At 45.7% G+C, this 21,724-nt stretch overlaps 1 protein-coding gene across 3 annotated transcripts in view; it reads left to right on the top strand.

Annotated features, from left to right (window-relative positions):
* Positions 1–21,724, top strand: part of ATP2A2 (ATPase sarcoplasmic/endoplasmic reticulum Ca2+ transporting 2) — a 554,378-nt gene that overhangs the window by 258,857 nt on the left and 273,797 nt on the right. For all 3 annotated transcript variants that reach the window (XM_069619558.1, XM_069619557.1, XM_069619556.1), the window contains exons 7-8: positions 5,375–5,460; positions 10,730–11,194. In XM_069619558.1, the coding sequence (XP_069475659.1) occupies positions 5,375–5,460; positions 10,730–11,194 (551 nt within the window). The remainder of the gene's footprint in view (positions 1–5,374; positions 5,461–10,729; positions 11,195–21,724) is intronic.

The following is a 21,724-nucleotide window of genomic DNA, read 5'->3' as shown; positions in this document are numbered from 1 at the left end:
AGAAGGATCTGCATATCAACATCTGTAGCTACGGGCGGTGTTCTGGGCCCTCAAGTCGTTCCTGCTGTCTAGGAAAGGCAGGGTGGTGAGTATCTTCAGACGCCACCACCATGGTCTACATCAGGAAGCAGGGGGAGTACTCTATACCCGGTGCTCTCCAAGGAAGCTCAGGACTTGTGGCACTGGGCTGTTGTACAGTGATGTTCCTCGAACCTCTTCCATTGGCAGTAGTCAAGAACCGCATTGCAGACTCCCTCAGCAGGGAACTTCGCTCCTCCCATGAATGGGAGCTTTGTCAGGATCGGGTGGACTCCGTTTGTCACTGGGGCAGACCCCCCAGATCGATCTGTTAAAAAAGGCGGCAAACTCAAATGCCAGAGGTTTGCCAGCAAATTCTTCCAGCCGAGGAGCCTGGGGGACGCATTCTCCCTCCCGTGGGAAGGGCGGTTTCTAAACACGTTTCCTCTCCCAAGAGTCATCAACACACTCGTACGGTGTCAATGCAGGATGATACTCATTTGCCCCGATGTGGCCATGTCAGATTTGGTATCCAAACCTTATCAGCCTATCTGCATTGCCTCAGTCAAGTTGCTGGTGGTTCCGGATCTTCTCGCCAGAGAGGGAAGCGTAATCCTTCACAACCCAGGATAGCAGAACCTGAAGGCTTGGCTCCTGCAGTTTGGAGGTTATAAGTTGCTGGCGGGCTGCAGGGAGGTTCTCCCTGAGATTAGGGTGTTCTAAGTGCTACGGCCGTAAGTGGAAGCATTTTGCCTCGTGGTGCTGGTCGCAGAAGAGTGACCCTGAGGGTCACAGATCCACAGATCCTTTCATACATGCCATCTTTGGCAAAGGCTGGATTGGATCCATCAAGGTATATCTTGCGGCTATCTCCCGCTACACCTGGTCCCCGGGTAAGTCATTGCTACGGTCCCACTGACTTCTCAAGGAGTTTCTCAAAGGACTTTTCCAATCTTTTTGTGCCAGACTTTTGGATGAGATCCAGGCCCTATCCTGCAAGTAACTGTACCTGACATTCCACTAATTGAGGGTGTTACTACGTCCACACCCCTTTCATGCCGAAGGTTCTTTCGGAATTCCACCTCAAGCCTTTGGTGTTACCAAATTTCTTCCCGAAACCTTTCCTGACCGAGCGGGCCTTGCACTTGCTGGACGTTGCTCTTCCCTGAAGTTCTACGTGACACACATGAAAGTTTTCGGAAGGCTTCTCAACTGTGAACTTTGGTCCTGTGAACCATGGGAAGGTCTTGTCCAAGGCTTTCATTTCAAGGTGGCTCTCCGGCTGCATCAGTCATCGTTTGGCGAACCAGCGGTCGGAGAGCCCACTCCACCAGAGCGATTGCTCCGACAACGGCATCCTTTCTGGTGTGCCCATACTGGACATCTGCAGAGCTGCTACCTGGAGGTCCATGCACACCTTCACAAAGGTCTACTACGTCGACGGGGATTCCAGAGAGGAGTCCAGAGTTGGACAAGCAGTGCTACGGAGTCTGTTCCAGAATTAAGTTAATTGCTTCTGTTGAGCCTTTCCACCTCCCGTGGTTGTGTGATGTTGTACTGCTGTGTATTCATTAGCATGTGAATCCATGCCAAGCCCCATGCTGGAGAAGGTTTTTGTTCTCCAGCCTGGCTCTGGCATGGATTTACATGCAAACCCTTCTGGCCCCTATGCTGCTTCTCTTCGTAATACTGCCACTGGACGCAAATGGATGGCGCAGATTGCAATAATGTAGTTACTATTTAGTGATATTAGAAAAATGTGAGCACTCAGACTTGGCAGGATAATTTCCACCAAGACGATCCTCTGCCAGGTGAAATTTTGTCTTCGAACAGCCTCTTCTAAAAGACTACTGGCCTTAGTGCTACCCCTTTCAGCTCTGAAGTTGCTCTTGCCTAATGTGGAGCCTTCATCTTTACTTTTTTTAAAGACTGCTCAGGAGAATTCGCAAAAATGTGCTATTACCCTTCACTTTGGAGACCCCCAGCAACTTGCGGGATTTTGAGGACTTGATGAGTTTTTTTTTTAGTTTTTTTACCTGGGGAGAGTGACCCTTTTTTCCCCCACTCATGTATTTTGATGTTACTCTTGTGTTTTCTTAGGTTATGGAGTCTAAACTCCATAGGCATCATCTTTTCATTTGTGTCAGTGCAGTTGCACAGGGAAGCCTTTCAGGCTTTCCCAAGGTTTAATTACATGTGGGATAAAATGTTTCCCAGAATAAGTAAAGTGAAATTGACTTTACTAGTCTCTTAAATTCCTAGACCCAGCACACCCTATCTTACAGTAGAGTGCTGGAGGGGTTACGTAGTATCCCCTATGTCTAGATACTCATGTAGCTGTCAAATGCTACCCTTTCCCCTCAGATTGGCTGGTGGCAGTGGTTTTACAACAAACTACCATGATTTTTCCCGACTGAACAATTCGTAGCTCCGGTAACGTTAAATCGCGGGAGCCATGTTTTTCATGATGACATTTGAGCCCCCTCTGTAAAAACCGGGCCTTCTTTTTTTCACGATTTCATTGTGGAAAGGTCCTTCTGGAGTATGTCTCTGCGCACCAAACCTAGTTTGGTCTCTGTTCATTCGCCTTTGGCGGGCTTCAGGAGTGAAGACCACCTCTGGCGCCTGAGTGTCTGGGGTGGGCAGGAAGTGAGGGAGGTGCCTGAAACTCCGTGCTTGGTCTCCTAGGAGACCCAAATGCACTCTGTGGTGATTGGCTGGCTGACTGTCCGGCAAGGACAGCCACCCTGCTAGGTGAGTGACAGCTAGGCTGGAATGAATGGGAGAGAACTGAATAAAAGGAGAGTCTCTTGGCTTGGAAGGCAGTGGACCACTGGAACGAAAGAACTGAAGACTAGCTTGAAGAGGACGGCTGCTGCAACTCCTGGACCGTTTGTTTGCCCGGTCAAGCCCTGCTGCTGGTATGAATCGCCAAGTTCACCTTGAGACAAGCCCTGGTAAGGACGACTTCTCCCTTTGAGTTGGTGGGACCAATCAACTCAACAGTAAGCCACCTGGACACTTATCTTGGAGCTGGTTGCATTTTTCTCAGTGCTGCAGGAAACCGTATAACCAGGGAGAGGGACACCAGTCACTGGAATCGAAGTTTGCCAGTTGTGAGCTTTTTTGACTAGTCACAGTGCAGGCGTTCCCCGAGGTCCTCCCTCTTGTCCCCACGACTGAGGCACAGGAACAGCAAGATCTGCAGGAACTGCAAGGAACAGAAGTCATCAGCTGCATCTTTCTTCATTGAAAGGTACTGTGAAACGAGACGGAGTACTTGCCTCTCGCAGTGAAAGTGCTTGAAACTTTTGCAACTCTCAGGCCTAATCAGCTTGTGACCCAACATATTAGTCTTCTTGTTACAAACTACTTCTGACAACTTGTGCAGAGACTTTACCGTTTACTTACCAGAATCGCTTATCCTATCCAAGACTTTAGCCCATTGACTTGACTCTTCTGGTGAACTCCCAAGTATTTGCACTGTCTAAGACTAATTGTAACCTTTCATGTACTAACCTCTGCCTTTTTCTTCTCTTGAAAAGTATTCTGAAATGGTATTGAAGTATGTTATATAATTGCCTCCTTATGAATGTTTTATAACTGACAAATACTTATTAATTTATTTATGCAAGAAACCTTGAGTGTAAGACTTAAACCAAAGGTTGGTTTTGCTTACACCTGTAGTCCTCGTTGTGTGTAGTGGTCCCAGAGGGTACTGCATACAAACTCTGCCTAACAAAGACCTTTTCCCATGAATGCTGGTCTTCTCTGCCACTGTACTATGATTCTAGAAAACGTTATTTATTTGGTTAAGCAACTGTTTGTAGGCATACAGTCTGGAAGACCGATCTTACTGTAAAATACCCCATGATATGAGCACACATCAATCATGAGTGCACCTTTTTGGGCTCCATAATTCCTTTAAGACTACCTGGACCTTTGTTACATTTCATGGTCTAACCCAGTGACTTCCACACTACCGAAAGGTGCTCCAGAAAGCTGTATTGATGCCCCATAAGCAGTTTACGAAGTTGAACATTTATCTTATCCTCCTTTTCGCACCTCGCACCAAAAACCTGTAACGATCTACCAAAGAACATACCTATCCTAGCAATGGATAGATGGAACGCAAGATTTTATCAAATAACGATCAGGGACAAATCGGGATGCAAGGGTGCTAAGTCAATATCGTGGCCTGCAAAGTAAACGCAGGCAGAAATGGATCACCAACAAGGAATAGACGGGAATGGAATGGGGATGGTAAATGGCCCACTAACCCAACAGCGCAATCTCCTGCATACTTGGCTTACCCAAGAATCCACACAACCACCCTCCTGCACAGCAAACCGCATGGACTTCACCACACTGCAACAACAATCAACACAAGTCGCACCAACAGCACACAAGGGCTCGCATTGATCGATATTCGCACCCATTTTCGGAGCATGGTGAAAAACGAACTGAAGCTGCCAACAGGACACCATTGTCGCTTTCCTACTACCTCCCCCGAGACTAACCACCCCCAAACCACCTTCTTGTTTGCAGATCCACCTGAGGGGGACCGATTCCTTTGGTGACGGTGCGTGGTACAAATACATTAAGGTTAATGTAATTGATATCTGACACGCCGTGGATATGTTTACATGAACAACGCAAATTGGTTTTTTGCAGTGCATGTTTTGCAGGGAAGGGACTACTGGCCTTAAACAGTGTGATGCACACCCACCAGTCACTGTCCGGCTTGTTTCCACATCTCTGTAATTAAAACATGTTCTGACACAGCTGCTAATTTCGTTTATTCTGGATTTTAATTTAATAGATTTAAGTCATGAATGTTGTACAATGCCCTGCTACCCTTGGTTGTGGGACAGGGGCATTACCGAAAATTTCACGTCGGGGCTGTGTGCAGTGAACTGTGGTTTAGTGAGGTGACATTTGTTTGAAATTGTAATCTGCCTATTGGCATGTGAGTTGCTGTGATTGCATTTTGTATGAACGACTGACTACCTTCTTGACAGATACTGTCATTAGCTGCTTTTCGACAAACACTTTCAATGTTTTATGGTCTGGTGCTTGTGCGTAAAGTGATTGGGAAGACCTGACTGGCAAAGTTTGTTTGGACCAACAAATTCACTGTTGGCGTCTTCCAGAGGAGGTATGTAGCAACGCATGGTTTCTGCTCTAACTGCTGATCAAGCTACTACCCGCTGAGAATTGCACAACAGTTGCATTGCTTTAAACTGTTTTCTGTTGGCAGTACTTAAAAACATTCCAAACACTCAGCCAAATTGAGTAACTGATTTGTCAAATTCTGTAAAGGAAAGAAGGCTAATCAGCTTTTATGTCTATTTAGGGGAGTCTGTTTCAGTGATCAAACATACTGACCCTGTGCCTGACCCACGTGCTGTGAATCAAGACAAAAAGAACATGCTATTTTCGGTAAGGCCAACATCACATTTAAGCACATTTGTTTGCATGGAAAAATGTTGAGGTTTTGGACTGCTTCCTGTGGTGGCTTTCTTTCAATTTTTTGCCTTTGTGTCTTATGCCCTGATTTATAGATGACGATCTTCATTAGCCCTAATCCTACTCTTACTTGTACTAGTCCGTCATGAGGTTTTAACTGGTGGGCATGATCTCAAAGATTGGAATGGATTTTCTGTTGAGATGCTATTCCCATTCCACACGGTCGACTGTAAGAACAAGCTCTACTAAACATGCTTACTTTCAATTTCTAAGCAACTTGGAAATCAAAGCAATATCCTTGCCCTTGAAAAAGGGTTGTAATGACGCTGTGCAAGAATAGTTCTAGGAGTAACAAAGAGACTCAACTGTAATCGCTGCATTGGCCCCCAGCAATCCATTCTCATCCCTTTGTGTGATTTGAGGCTTGTGGGTCTTCTTAGAATCACATGCTCTGCATAGGCTGACATCTAGTGGAAGTTGCAGATTATTGCACATGAGGTTTTTGAAGTTGGACAAGGGACATTGACAGGGTGCGACTAATACTATCCCTAGTGTGATTAACCTGTGCCCATGATCCCTCGTGCGTCGGGGTCCCTCAGATTGTTCCACCATTGTGACAAGTCGTTTTGAGTCTGTAGCTTGAGCTACTTGAAGAGTTAAACTCATCAAACCTGTTCTGTTTGCGTTCGCACTAATTCGGCTGCTGTTTCCCCAGAACATCTCCATGGCTGATCTCGGCTTCCGAAACAGACTTTCTGGTCCGACGACAGGCTTCAGCCTACATCGGGCTTCGGCCAAACCAGTAGGGAGAGTGGTGGGGGACAGATCCTTCTTAAAGAATGCATAGCACCATTTCCTGCCCCACTACCTGTCCTGCGGCCTCTGTCTGCCTTCCGCTATGGAGCGCACCCCCTTTAAGTTCTGTCCCAAGTGCAACAGAATATTCCAGTGGGTCGACAAATGGTTTGCAACCACTGCCTTCCACGTGACCACCACGAATCCCGTTGCCTGGCGTGCAAGCTCTTTAGGCCCAAAACCCTAAAGGAGCTCTTTCAGCGGAGTCAGAAGCAGCCGCCGGGATATTAGTCAGGCCGAGGCAGTGGAAACTCTGATTTTGAACTCTAGGACAATCTAGTTAATGCACGCCTGTCCCCAGCCCGAAAGGCAGCCGCTGTACGCTGCTATGAGGAAGGCCTCTGGTGATGCCAGTGTACTTGCCCTCACTTCCCACCATGAACACATACCCCTTAGCTATCCCTCGACGGGTCCGTCGGTAGAGGGTTGCATGCAGTTGGTCACTCTTCTCCTATTGCAGACCAACCTCTCTACAATGAGCTGCTGGAAAAAGGCTGCTCACCATTTTGGCATCAACACTGAGACTTCATTGAAGATATTCTCAACTAAAAAAGCCTGTTAGCCAGGCTATTCCACTCCTGGAGTCCAAGAAAAGGGTCTCTCCATCCCTGTCTACGCCCTCTTACTAGGGCGGTTAACCCACGGGTGGAAACCTCTTTCAGAGCCCCTCTACATTAGTGGTCATGTTGAAACAGATTCACAGGTAGTGACCACTTACAGAAAGAGCTGGTGTTCCACTCTCAACCTTCGAGGCACCTCCCCACAAGGAGTGCAAGAGACTTTATACACTAGGTAAGCGAATCTCACCATGATGGCAAATAACACCACTTTGCTTGCCAGCTACAGCAGCATCCACTGGGATGAGGTCTCACGGCATCTGGACTCCCTACCAGAACCTGCTCGCTCCCACCTTCTTAAAATCACTGAGGGTAAACTGGTCTTCCAAAACATTGTAAAATATCTCGGATTCCACAGAAACCTACAGGAAGGGTCATTGCTGGCTTAGACTCTGGATTTAAGCCAGAGAGACAGGCGCCCTTGATAAACATGGCCATCAAGGAGGGCCTCCTCTTTGGCAAAGTTGTCGACCAGCTGGAGATGGTGAAAAAGGAGTATGAAACAATAAAGACCCTTACTCAGATTTCCAACAAGCCCTTCGTTCCGAGGGGAGTGTTCAGCACATGCTGGAACAAGCGCGTCTGCTGCCTCCTTTTTTATAGCCCGCATGTTCAGATGGCCTAACGGTACCAGCAACATGGGTTTTGCCACAGGAAAGGACGAAGCAGAACTGCAGCCCCTGCCTCCAAATGACGGACCAATCCACACCCCATGCAGCAATGGGAGGGAATAACGTCGGACCACTGGGTCCTTGATACAGATACTGAGTTCCACAAAACATCTCGCCACCAGCCACATGTCCTCTGAACACCTCCACATCCTCAAGGAGGAGAGACGAATCTTTCTACAGAAAGGAGCCATCCAGCTGGTGCCCTTTATGGAACAAAATCAAGGTATTTATTCAATGTACTTTCTTGTTCCAAAGAAAGATCTAACAATACGACCAGTGCTGGACCTGCGCCCTGCAAACATGTATGTCAAACCCGAAAAATGCAGGATGGCAACGCTGCAGGAAATCATCCATCCCACTATTAAAAAAAGGGTTACATGGCAACATTGGACATGAAAAATGCATGCTTTCATATGTCAATGTTGCCATTGCACAAAAAAAAATGCCTCCATTCAAATGAGGAATCTAGCACTAACAATTCACTGTGCCTTCGGCATTGCATCAGCGCCATGGTATTCACGAAGGTCCTAGCAGTTGTGGCCGCCCACTTGCAAAGGCAGTCCATTCCAGTGTACCTTCACTTGGACGACTGGCTAATTACCAGGGAGACTCTCCAGAGGAGCCTTCACAACACGCAGCAAACAATCCATCTGCTGTTTCAATTGGGCTTCTCCATAAACTAAAAGGTCCAGTATGGTGCCCAGCCAAGTAAAGCAGCTTCTTGGGGGCACTAATCAAAACTGATGTCGGTCTAGTCTATCCCTCCTGAAGACTGTCCAAAACATGGTTTCAAATACCGCACTACGTAGCCGGTCGTCTGGTGACAGTACGAAGGCGATGGATGTGCCTGCTGGGAACGATGACTTCCTGCATCTTACCTATTGAACATTTACCTAGTGCCTCAGGCCAGGCTGCGCATGTGTCCAATGCAAGAGTTGCTAGCAAAACACTGGTCTGCTAAAGGGACAGCCTATCCACCAGCGAACGAGGCCACTCATGACACTCATCAATGACCGGGTGTGGCTCCATTAAAAAGTGTATAGGTTTTATTTATGTACCTGGTTTTATGTTACCAGGCTCCTCCACGACCAGTAGCCCCTGCACTGTCTCTGACACTACTGTGCACTTAGGAGCTGTATCTGGAACCCTAGTCCCCTGCCTCCTTGCACTTGCCCAGAGCAATGCTGCACTGATTGCACTTCTCCTTCCCTCCTGCTTGCACCCTCCCACCCCCGCATCTAAGTTAGTTTGTCTTCTCTCCGTTGTCTTGTCACGCCTAGAAACACTTGTGTACAGGCGCGTTATAAATGACTACTGTCAATCTTACTGTAGTGGCCTAGTCTCCCAGGACTTAACTTCAGAAAGACCCATTTAAACTAAAACAAGTCAAAGCGACAAGGACTTTATCCCAAAATGCAAGTACATTGGCACGTTTGTTACTGCTACATAGGCGAGAGATCAGATTTCTGGTTGCCTTGGACAGCCAAGTACTGGCAGACCCAATCCTCAAGACACTTCAGGGTTTACAGACAGTTCCCTCAGAGACCACCCATCAATTGGGACTTTAACATGGTCCGCTCTGTGCTTATGCAAAGGCCTTTGAGCCCATGACTGATCTGGGTCACCTTAAAGGCTCTTTTAGAAGCCACTGCATCAGCTATGATTGGAGAGCTATAAAGACTATGCTCGGAGTAACCCTTCCTGATTATCTTCATAGGTATTTAAAGCAACCTTTTCTCCCATCTTTAGTCCATGGTCCGCTTTCCTCAGTGCGCCCTACTGCCTGCCCTGTTTCCAACGAAGCGACTGTTTGGGCGGTGTTCACGGGGGAGGTCGTGAGCTGGATTTGCCCAAGCATATGTTAAAGGGATGTTCTTGAAAAATAAATCGTTCCCGTTCTATGGGACGTCCCCGAAGTATGGAGGAAATTGGACTATATATTAAGTACTGTTGTCCCTACAGTGAGTAACCTGGTTTCCCCATTTCAACATAAACATGGCTTGCTATTCGTTTGTAATCATACACTAGTCCTCTTGTCTTCCTTTGTATTTGGGTACAGGCTCTTCAAAATAACTTTTTTTTTTTAAATGTTAACTTTTTAAATGGCAAAGAGCGCATTAAGGAAACAGTGGTTTAATTCTGTTCCAAATCATGCTGGGTGATACTCTTCTCTCTTCCCCTCTATTGAATGCAAAGGCACCAGTCTACTGCTTGTTGTGCTGGTCTTTTTATTGAGGCTAATCACAATTACTCCAATCTGGACCATTAATGTATTTTCATTTGACATCCTTTTTTAGCTGTAAACTATTCCATATCACTAATTGCTTTTGCAATAAGAATTGCGCTGAATTTCAAGCATATTAGAAATATTTACAACTTTTATACCAAATATTCCTGTTAAAAAAATAATCTAATCTCGTGCCCTATGCTGGCTAAGAACATCAAAGCAAACCAGTATGGACATTACACAGTTCGAAATTGCTGGTGGCTGGTTAGCTCCTGGGTTGGCACCAAAAGCTACTGGGAGCGAAGGTTGGCTCAGAGGCCAACTGCTGCCAAACAAACATACCTATGGAATATTAACTTTCTGTATTTGGCAATGTGTATAAAGAAGCATTTAAAGCATCATAGATGGTGACATGCAGACCAACTTCTTTTTTGTGTCCGTTATGTACAGTGGTAGATTTGAGGCACTATGTACTGGTTCCTGGTTCTCTAGTGGTAACGCCTGCCTATTCTGTGATGCCCGATAAAACAGAAGCTAGGTTGAGCTCCTGCAATCTGAAATTCGACCCCTGCATTTGCAATAAAAGTGAAGTTTACGAAGTGTTCCATGTTGTGCAAGTTTAGACATTGGAACCTCAGTTGATGTAACCAACAACCTTAAAGCCCTACTGGTGTTCTATGTAGGAGTATTATTTACAATTCCATGCAAAACAGTACTTTAGAAAGAAATGTAACCTATGTTTTGAACTCTACAAGCTTGTGACATATTGTGTTCCAAGCACGTGGTATGTTAAAATGGAGCCCCATGCATTCATCTTGTTTTGCTTCCCAAAAGATTAAAGACCTTTTTATTTCTGCTTAATTTTTATTCAGGGTACGAACATTGCTGCTGGAAAAGCTATTGGCGTGGTTGTTGCTACTGGTGTGAATACTGAAATTGGCAAGATCCGTGATGAAATGGCAGCTACTGAGCAGGAGAGGACTCCACTTCAGCAGAAACTGGATGAATTTGGGGAACAGTTGTCAAAGGTCATCTCACTTATTTGCATTGCGGTCTGGATAATCAACATTGGACACTTTAACGATCCCGTCCATGGAGGCTCGTGGATGAGAGGTGCAATCTACTACTTTAAAATTGCTGTTGCTCTTGCTGTAGCTGCCATTCCAGAAGGATTACCTGCAGTGATCACTACCTGCCTGGCGCTTGGAACCCGTAGAATGGCAAAGAAGAATGCTATTGTCAGGAGTTTACCCTCTGTAGAAACCTTGGGTTGTACATCGGTTATCTGTTCAGACAAGACCGGAACCCTTACAACAAATCAGATGTCAGTATGCCGGGTATGCTATTCTAAACCTTATTTACATGGCATTCGTTTCTGATGCTTTTTTTTGTTAGTAGAAATGTGGTTTCTAAAAAAGAGAGGCCACCGTATGAATATGGCCAGGTTTGTATTCATGAGATGTCAATCTCCATTAGATAAAATTTAAAATTGAAGACTAGCATTTGCCATTTGATAATGCTGACTTGTTCCAGGGTTTGTTGCATTTATTGCACTCATTAATTACATGCTCTCGTTACTATGCAAGACCAATTGGTTGCCTTCGAAATTCTGGTTTCAGTTTGTTGGTGTTCCACTACTGAATTATTTTGCATTACCATTTCCATTCTAGTTCTAAAAGCGAAATATATATGGATTGGAGACTACTGCGCTTGAGGTGCTTGACCACATTTTTTGTGATGGAGGTCTGCTGCCTTTAATCTAGAGTTTTTGTATACCAGAACGCCCATCAGCCCTAACAATACTTCAGCGGTCTCTGCATGAACGTGCAGTGGGTTCTGCCTGTAAATGTCCCATTTATTTTGAATTGGGGTTCTGATCTTTAGATTTAAAACCTATGATCCTCCTTTCATAGCGGTATGCTACCTCATACACATACCTCATTTACTTTGTTTTCTGTCTTTTGTTTTTAAAGTGCGTACATGGCCCTGCTTTCAGCAGCTCCGATGCTCCTGTTTCTTTTGTGAACCAAAATACCCATTCACCTGATTCACTATTATCCAGTAGCATCGTGCACCTTTCGCTTTTTTGTTTACAAGTTGCCTCATTGCACATCTTGAAATACAAATTACCGACTCTGGCCTTCAAAACTGTTCCTAATTTGCAGTCGTAGTGGCTCTTCTATGGTTTACCGCTACAATAGGGCTGTGGCTTTTTTTAGAGGCCAAGTTTCTGTCCAGTACTGAACTGAAATGGATGTCTGGCTATTTTGATATGTTTGCATGGTTTATGAATTGTCTAATTTTCTAGGGTCTCATATGTAGCATACCATTGGTTCGTAATGTATTTCTCATAAAAATCATTATGGTGGTTGAATATTTTGACCTCTCAATATGTCTGCCGTCTCTAGTGCGGAACATCTGAATGGCCTCATATGATTTGCGCCCTTTGCAAGCACAGTAAACTGCTGTTGTACTGCTGTAAATTAAAACCAAAAAAGTGTTGGGTGGAAGGTTTTTAATTAGTCTGAACCACTGGCATTGCTCTGGGCAACCTTCCACATCAGTTTTTAGCCCATCTGTGCCATTCCAAAAGTGGTCCAGCCATAGATCAGTCGGGTACTGTGGCAATGGGAGCAGCCCTGCCCGGACTGCTAGGCTAGGTCCCCTCTGCACAGAAACGCAAGCAACCCAGACATGTTTCGGCCATGTTGGGCCTCAGTGAGGTGCATCTTGGTTCTCTATGGCACAGCTGTAACCTAAGCAGTCTTTTTGGCCATTCCAAACTAATTATTTAGTGAAATTGGGCGATGGTTCCTGTTCCATCCTCCCCATGCTTGCCACTGATGGTGATCCCTTCTTGTGTTTGTAAACAAGTAGGGAACCTGTGCCAAACTTTACTAATTTGCTGGAATACAATGTACTGGTGTATGGCCTGCATCAGGCTTCAATTGGCACTCGTCCAGCTAGCATTTGGTTAGTAATAATTGATACTGTGCTTGTAAGAAATGTGTGTGCGCATGTGGAGAACTGAAGGGGCGAGTGACTTCATGCCTGGCTAGCTTGCAATTATACTACCCCACCCTGCTTAAATATGTGAACTAAAACAAATGACTGTTCTACTCTATCCTGTACGATGTATGTAATGTGGTTAAGTACAGGTCGTGTTTAGTGTAGAGGCCAGGAAAGCTAATGGGATAATAGTTTACCCCATTTCATTTTTGGGCACACATGCTCGTTTTCGCTTCCAGGGAGTGAATCTCGAACAGATGTTTTCTTTAATCCATACCTATTTGCAACAAGTCGTGTGCAAATGAAGATCAATTTTTCACCTTGGGAGTTTCCCTTCTGATACGGAAGTCGTCACGCCCCTTACCTGCCACACCACTCTGCTGATACCACAGATCTGAAAAGGTTTGTGGAACCTGTGCTGACTTTTGCCTTTGTTTTATATCCGCATTTGTACTCTTGAGGTGGGGAGGGAGAATATTGGCTTTCTTGTGTTGAATGTCTGATAATCCACTTATCTGCCGGGCTGGGCAATTGAACACAATACAACTAAATTCTGCTGATCAGGGTAGGACCAAAAACAAGTATTTGCCATAAACTGCTTGAATGTTGATGAAGGATGCTATTTGAATACTGTGCCATCTCTTGAATCATTCTGAATATACACCAACTTTTTCTTTTTTTTAAGCACTTTATCATTTTGAAAGACAAGTTGAACAGTAACATTTTGAGTATGTATACAAAATACAACAATCCAATTATGATCTTAACAATAGTTGTAATACTTTAGCCACTATAATAATCCTCTGTTCTTGTTATGTTGGATTGTTGTAGTAGTATAGGCGACCCATCTTTGACACCAACAAACCACAAGTAAAATAATTTCCTAATAGACCCTTCTATCGTGTCATATTCATCGATTTGCTTGATAATGCCAACATTAACCATACAGATCCCAAATCTCAGTAATATTCCTCTCTTCTTTTGTTAAGCATGACTAGCCATCCGCACTGGGGTTCAGGATAGTCGACGTAGAATCCTTTGCTTGCACATATCGCAAATCCATCTTTGATGTTGTACCAGTTCTCATTAAGCTATGACACTCCTTTACAGACGTCTATCCATTATATTACACTAGTTGCCTTTTCAATATGAGTTTCAGAAGTCAGAAAATAATTGATTCTGGAGTACAAATCCTGGACCGGTGAGGAGTAGTACTCCCTCTCTCCAGGGTGCAAAGATCTCTGTATATTCACCAAATCCAGACTATGTAAAAGTTCACCAAACTCTCTGCTGGTACTGTCCGCCGTATATCGACATTAAGCAGAGCGATCTAACTTATGATCAAGGAGATGATTGAAATCTTCCCCCAGAATGTTTTCTCCATTTATATTCCAACAATATTTTTGTGAAAAACCACTCCCTGTGGCACATGGACCGTAAATGGATCCTATTGTGATTACACTGCTATCATACTTTACATCAGCAAAACTCACTGGCCCCTCATCCATAACCACCTTCACTGAAATGTAACCCACTACGAAATAGTATTCCCACTCTCTTGCTTCTCGAAACATAACAGTTTAACAACATCTTATTATACAGTGTGTTCATAAGATTTTTAGATTCTTCTAACAAGTGGGGCTCTTGTAGAAGGGCAACATCAGTCTTTTCCCTCTTTAGTCTCATTAAAACTTCCTTTTCCTGGTATTATTCAATCCTTACAACGTTCCATGAGCAAAACGTCAATACATTAGTCTAGTAGCCGTTTTTTGAGTCTCCCTTTTTCCCCTTCTGTATTCGCAATTCTGTAAGTATACGCGGTGCCAGATATTCCTTAACGGCCCTGGCAATACACATTTGGAGTAGTGTTCCTTGAAGCCTTGATTCAAACCCACCTCCCTCCTTCCACTGGCCTTGGAGACCCTGGTTTTCAGATCTGCCACAGTTTCACTCACAGGGTCCTATCCAACTTCCGATCCGCAAACTGGCGTTTGCTGACTGGTTCCTGACCAGCCGAGGCTTCAACATGCTCAATATTCAGAGGGCAACTGGGACATTCAGCAAACCAGAAGGCCCTTGACTCAGTCCCAGTAAAGTGCAAGTGGACTCTGTTCTGCCATCGGGCTCATAAGGGTCTGGATCCAGTCATCTGTCCTCTGGATGACGTACCAGCTTTTTCAGCACATCAGGGTTGGTCTGGAGTTCAGGTGGATACTTGCCGCACTTATTTGACGGCCATTGGGCATTACAAGAATTCCCCTGAGCATGTTTTCTGCATCCAACCCAGTGGTTAAGACCACCTCAAGGGGTTGTCTATGCTTTTTCCCCGTTGGTGCATATGCCGCACCAGGCTGGGACCTCAATATGGTTCTGGCAGCTTTGCAGCGTAAGCCTTTCGAGATGATGGCCCCTGTGGACCTCTGCTTGGTGACACAAAATAGTTTTACTGGTGGATCTCCCCTCTGCACGCAGGGTTAGCAAGCTGCAGGCATTGTCCTTCTCAATGTTTCACAACAAGAAGTTAGTTTTGCACACTCGCCCAAGGTGGTCTCCCCATTTCTTCTGAATCGGGAGATCTGGCTGCCGGTGTTCTTCCTGAACCCGCAGTTGGAGGCAGAGGGCCCTGCATTTCTTGGACCTCAAGAGGGTCCACGTTTTCCCTCTCGGATGAAATCCAGAAGTCTGAGGCATTGTTCTTGACATTTGGGGCCACAAGAGCCCCTGTCCGTCTCGCCGCAGTGGATATCTGGGAATGCGCCCTACATGACATTTGCCTCAGTGCGGCCCACATCCCCAGGGACATCCATACAGAAGCGCACACGCTCAGCAGGCTGGGCTGAAGCGCCTACGTCTGGGAACTGGATCTCGCAATGCTAGCCCCAATAGTCGGGCAGTAGGGTTAGGGGGGAGGTTGCCGCAGATTTTGTTCACGTCGGAGGACAACCACAAGTGCCCCTTTATACCTTATGGCTGGGTCCCAACTCTCTGGGGGATGCATTTCAGATTGCCTGGGACCACCTTCGGGCATACTCTTTCCCGCCAACACCACTCCTGCAGATGGTAGTGATGATGTTCAGGGTGTCGGTTGACTGCTCTGTGATCCTTATTGCCCCGAGATGGCCAGCGAGGGTGTGGTTCTCTGACCTGCTCCACCTAGCTGTGATGGGACCGGTGACTGACCCGATCAAGTCACTGTTTCCCTAGACTGAGGGAGGGTTGGGGCACGGGTGGGGGAGGGTGCGGTGGTGCACCAAGTCCCAGAGGGGCTGGCTCTGGCAGCTTGGCACAACATGATCAACTGAGGCTCCAGCAGTCCCAGTTTTCATAGGACAACTTGTTCATTATTCATGCCTCTTGTAAAGAGTCCACAGGACACTGTACAACAGCAAGTGGACCAGTTCTGTTTCTGGGCAAGAGAACCAAATGGAGCCGATCACCTGTCCCTTAAACAACGTGCTGTCTTTTGTGGCTGCAAGTCGACTTGGCAGCTATCGACATTTACAAGAACTCCTCTGATCATACCTTCACAGCAGCCAACCCATTAGTTGTCGCTTGAAGTGGCTGGAGAGGCTTTTTCCTCCCATGCATAGGCTGCACCCAGTTTGGGACCTTAATCTTGTGTTGGTGTTGACATAAAAGCCATTTGAGCTAATGATGTCCACGGACCTGAAGTGGGTAACGTTCAAGACGGTCATTCTTCTGGAACTCGTGTCGGCGAGGCGTGTGCAAGATCCAGGGTCTTTCGCCCTGTGAGCCGTTTAATATTTTCACAAAGAGGTTTTAAAGGTTTCAACTTTACACCTTGATCAGGAGATATGCCTACCTGTTTTAATTTTTTTTTTTTCGAATCCAGTCCTACGGGGGAAAGGCATTGCACCTGCTGGATCTTAGAGTGCTGAAGTTCTCTCTCTCTCTCACAAAGGACGTCGGGCAGACCAATGCGCTCCAGATTACATTCGGAGGAACCTCCCTGGGCACACAGGCGTTGGTGCCATCCATCACCAGGTGGATGGTCTCTGCAATACGAGTCTTACAAGACAGGGAAAAGCTGCACCAGCTGGAATTCATTCCCACTCCCTGAGGGCAAAGGCCATAGTGGTGACGTTTCAGAGGCATGCCTCTTTGGACGTCATCAGCAAGGCTGCTACTTCGTCCATGAGGATATATGGCGTGCCCACGCCCGGCATCAAATTTAAAGAGAAAGACCAGTTCTTCGCTGGAAGGTCTGGTACTGTCCCTGTTCCAGGGATGCCCAAGTATGGAGGAAAGGGGATTTGTGACTAGGAGTATTATAGTCACTATGGTGAGTGACACTCAGTAACCTGTTAAATCAGGACAAGAATTTCAAAATTAACAGGGAGCCGTACATGTCAATTGTAGCACTCAAAGGTGTACATTATGAGTCGCAAATTACAGTAACTTCATAGAAAATCTGGAGTGAGGAGTGGGTACAATTTGGATTTTTAATCCACAGTGGATCACAAAATTAGACTGACCACATATGGATTATTTGAACAGGTTGCCATTTACATTGAGGATTCATTTGGATCGCAGAAGTGAAGTAAAGCCCTTTCCTCTGAATGCATCACAGTTCTTTTGTATAGAGAATACTGTTAAATGAATGGGTTGATAACCTGGTAAATCGGACCAAAAAAGCAAACCTTTTTATTTGTATTAATCTTTTAGATTTTAACAGTCAGGAAAAGTAGACAGAAAAAATAAATCTAAGTTCATTACAATGTTGGTTTTTCAGGCAGGTTAGTCAAGAGAAGTTTAGTGTTCACATGTTGAAGAATTTTAAATGTGGCTAGTAGCCACGAAGTTCTGTCCCCGCCATCATTTTCGTCCAGCAAACGTCTTGATCACTTAATACGTGGTCTGAGAAGATTTCATTCAAGTAGTTATTCCTCGGGTGCTGGGGCACGAGGCAAGCAAATGACGAATCGATTCTGTTACTGGCGGCAGATTGCAAAAACACTCCTTTGTCGTTGGCTCTCCTCTGATTGCCAGAATTTCATTTGTTTGCAGGAGGTTCCATTTTTTTTATTTTTTATTTTTCTTGCACACAGGTAACATTACTGCTTACATATATTGCACATTGCTTCAATACAGTTTACAACATCAGTCAGTTTCCGATCTTGAGTCCTCTCGCTCTGCCTTATCCAACAGGTATTGTTTATATCTGTCCCATATGTTCCTTGGTCTGGATTGGGGCAGTACCGAGTCCATGTAGAGTTCTTCTGTATCATTAGGCCACACCATGTCCTTATCCCGATCTGCCTTTGTTGGGGGGTGCGCACTCTTCCATTTCATCAAAATTGCCCTTTTGGCTATTAGCAGGCTCAAATTCAACAGTCTACGCCAAGTCGGGTTCATTTTCCCCACTGCTCCCAGTAAGCATATCTTGGGTGACCATTCCAGTGGTTGATCAGCCATCTCATCCAAGGCGGCACAGATCTCTTCCCAGTAACACCTTAGCTTTGTACATGACCATAGCATATGATAAATATTTGCATCCTCTGTCTGACATCTAGGGCAGGTCCCCGGCATGTTGGGATATAGTTGAAGTTTTGCTGGGGTGTAATGTGTTCTCTTCACTTTTTTGTAGTGAATTACCTTGTATCTGGAATTACACTATTTGCTTGGTGAGTGAACAAATCTGTGCCCATTCCTGATCATCAACCTGCTGTCCCAGGTCTTGTTCCCATTGACTCTTGCTTGCGGTGTCCTCTATTGGGCGTGTTTGAAGTAGTAGCTTATACAACACCGCCGCCGAGATTTTTTGTGTCCCCCTGTGAATATGTAGCCGAGACCTATATTTATCGTTGGTTCGCTGGGGAATGTGGGGCATGTTTCTTGTACGGCCGATCGCACTTGGGTGTACTGTTTGTCTATCTGTGTTTCCCACAACCTCTCTGATGTCTGCCCACTGGATGAAGTTCTGGTCAGGGAAGAGTTGTCCCCCGTGGGTGATCCTTTGGATGCCCAATGCATTGCGATTTGACTGTCTGCACTGAAGGGTGTTTGTGGGTCTCCCCTGAGTGGCATACTCGGGTGGTATAGTCTGTTGGTTTCGAACATATCAGCTATTTTGGCCCATGCAGTGGTCGTCACCTTCGCTGGTTCTGTAGTGTTATAGTGCTTGGGGGTAGACCTGCTCATTTTGTGGAGTGCTGTTATTGCTTTGCGCTCTATAGAACCGGGCATCGAGGTCGCAGGGTTGAGGAATTGCATCGCCCAATGGGAGGCGTGGTATGCCTGTGCAGCCAGGTAATACAACTCCAAGTCAGGCGCCATCAACCCTCCTCTAGAGTATGTATTAGATAGCTTTTTCCAGCTCACTCTGGGATGTCTTCCCCACACAAACGAGGTGCACGCGCCAGTCAGTGCGGTAAATAAAGAGCGGCCCGGCCAGACGAGTATAGTGCTGAACAAATTAAAAAGCTTAGGCAATATAATCATTTTAATCAGTGCTATCCTGCCCATCAATGATATGGGGAGAGCGTTAATTTCACGCATTGGGTCTCAGTTAGAACGCAATAGTTCAATGTGCGGGAGAGCTGTGCTGTTCAGGCAATATGTGTGCCCAAATAAAGTATATGCGTAGGGCTCCAGACCAGGCCGTATAAGTCGTGTGGTTGCAGTGTATTTTCTGTGATTGGGAGTATCCCTGATTTGCTAGGATTAAGACGTAGACCCGAATGTTCCCCAAACTGTTTGACCACAGCCAGTACCTTGCCCAAGGTTCGATCCGGATTTTTTAGATATAGCAGAATGTCATCTGCATATAGAGTTATAATGTGTAATTCCCCGCCTAGTCTGAGTCCTGCTGAGCTGTACTGTGCCCTGAGGATATCCACCAAAGGTTCAATTATTAATGCGAATAATAATGGCGACAATGGGCATCCATTTTCGCGTTCCCCCCTTCAGTTCTAGTTTGTTTGTTAAAACCCCATTGATTCTTATTTTTGCATGTGGGCGTGTACAGTATTTTTATCCATTCCAGGAAATTGGGGCCAAACCCATAGTTGCGCAGAACCCCGTAGAGAAAGGGCCACGAAACCGTGTCGAAGGCCTTATGCATATCTAAGGAAACAGCCACGGCCTGGACCTCAGGGGATATAGTGGCTAAGATTTTATGGCACCTTCTAACATTGGTTGCAGTGGATCTTCCTCTAACAAAGCCTGCCTGGTCTTCGTGGACCATATACGGCATCAAAGGTGTTAGTCTAGTTGCCAGAATCTTTGCATCAGTGTTTATTAATGATAATGGTCTATATGACCCACACTCCTCGGCTTGAGTAAGAGTAATTACTGCTTCCCTAGTGGTTTCGGGGAGTTCTCCTTTATGTAGGGCTTCACTCCATACTGCCATTAATCTGGGGACCAGTAGGGGACCAAACTCCTTATAAAACTCAGCCCCCAGACCGTCAGCGCCTGGTGCTTTCAGTTAGGTAATGCCTTTATCGCCTCTAACATTTCCGCCTCGGTAATTGCCATCTCTAGCGACTCCCTAGTGTCATCAGCCAGCAATGTTGTCGGTATTTGTGACAGGTATCACTCAATTTCTTCGTCTGTGGAATCAGATTGCGGGGAATAGAGGTTTTTATAAAATGTATGAAACGTTTCTTCAATCTTGTCTCGGTCAGTGGTAACCGAACCATCTGGCCTTTGCACGCATGGTATGATTGTTGGTCCCCTCTCTCCCTTCACTGTCCTGGCCAGTAACCTCCCGGGGCGCTCGCCCTCCCCGTATCTGCGTGCTGCAACTGGCTTATCAAAAAATTGGATTTCTTGATCTGCTGCCTCATTGTATTCATCTACTTTTGCTTTCATTTCGGAACTGAGGTGAGCTGATGGGGGCCTGTGCATATTGTGATTGCAGTAATGCTAAATGCGATTCCAATCTGTTCAGTCTACCCCTGATGTCTTTAAGAATTCCATTTTCCGTCGATATTGAGCTTCCCTTTATATAGGCCTTAAATGCTTGCCATACTATTACTTGACTGGGCACCGAGTTTTCATTGAGTTCAAAATATTCCTGTATTTGTTGTTCCATAGCGTTCCTATAGACCAAGTCACGCAACGCTGCAGGTTTAAATCTCCACATTGGTCGCGCTGCTACGGTGCCTGGAATTCGTAATATTAACTGGATTGGGGAGTGATCTGAATATCTTCTGGGATAATGCTGTGCTTCCTTGGACCCAGGAAAGGACTACATTATCTACCAGCCACAAGTCTATTCTGGAGTGCATGTCGTGCACCGTCGCGTAATATGTATATTCCCTCTTAGTAGGATTTAATGTTTTCCAGGCGTCTTTCAGACCTAGGTCTCTCATGTGTAGTTATAGTCTGCGCTGCTTTGGTCAGTACCCTGGCCTGTGTCGATGTGCGGTCCGTTTGGACGTCTAAGATAGTGTTAAAGTCCCCTCCGCATATCAATTGTGCCGTGGGGTAGGCGGCCAACTTCTTAAATTTGGGAGAAAAACTCTGGGCCTTCAGGATCACATTCTGCTTCTATACATTCAAACTGGAGGGTTTTATGTACTAGAATCGCAGTCCCCCTTGCCCGTTTAGAGTATGTTGTTAAGTACTGGTGCGTTCCCCAATTCGGGATTAATTGTCCTCCCTGTTGAGGTCCCACATGAGTTTCCTGTAGGAAAATTATATTAGTGCCCAGTCTATTGATATATGCCAGGATTTTCCTCTTCTTGACTCTGGACCCCAGGCCTCGGACATTCCAACTTAGTACTTTGATACTTTCATCGTTCTTTCCAGCCATAACCTATGAAGCAGTTATCGATGTGTGTAAAAAAAGCATGTTTCTATTAGGAGCTTGTTGGTCATCATGTTCACTA

The sequence above is a fragment of the Ambystoma mexicanum genome, chromosome 10, assembly GCF_040938575.1.
Source record: "Ambystoma mexicanum isolate Mex_15411 chromosome 10, UKY_AmexF1_1, whole genome shotgun sequence".
NCBI lineage: Eukaryota > Metazoa > Chordata > Amphibia > Caudata > Ambystomatidae > Ambystoma > Ambystoma mexicanum.
This window is presented reverse-complemented; position numbering and strand designations above follow the sequence as displayed.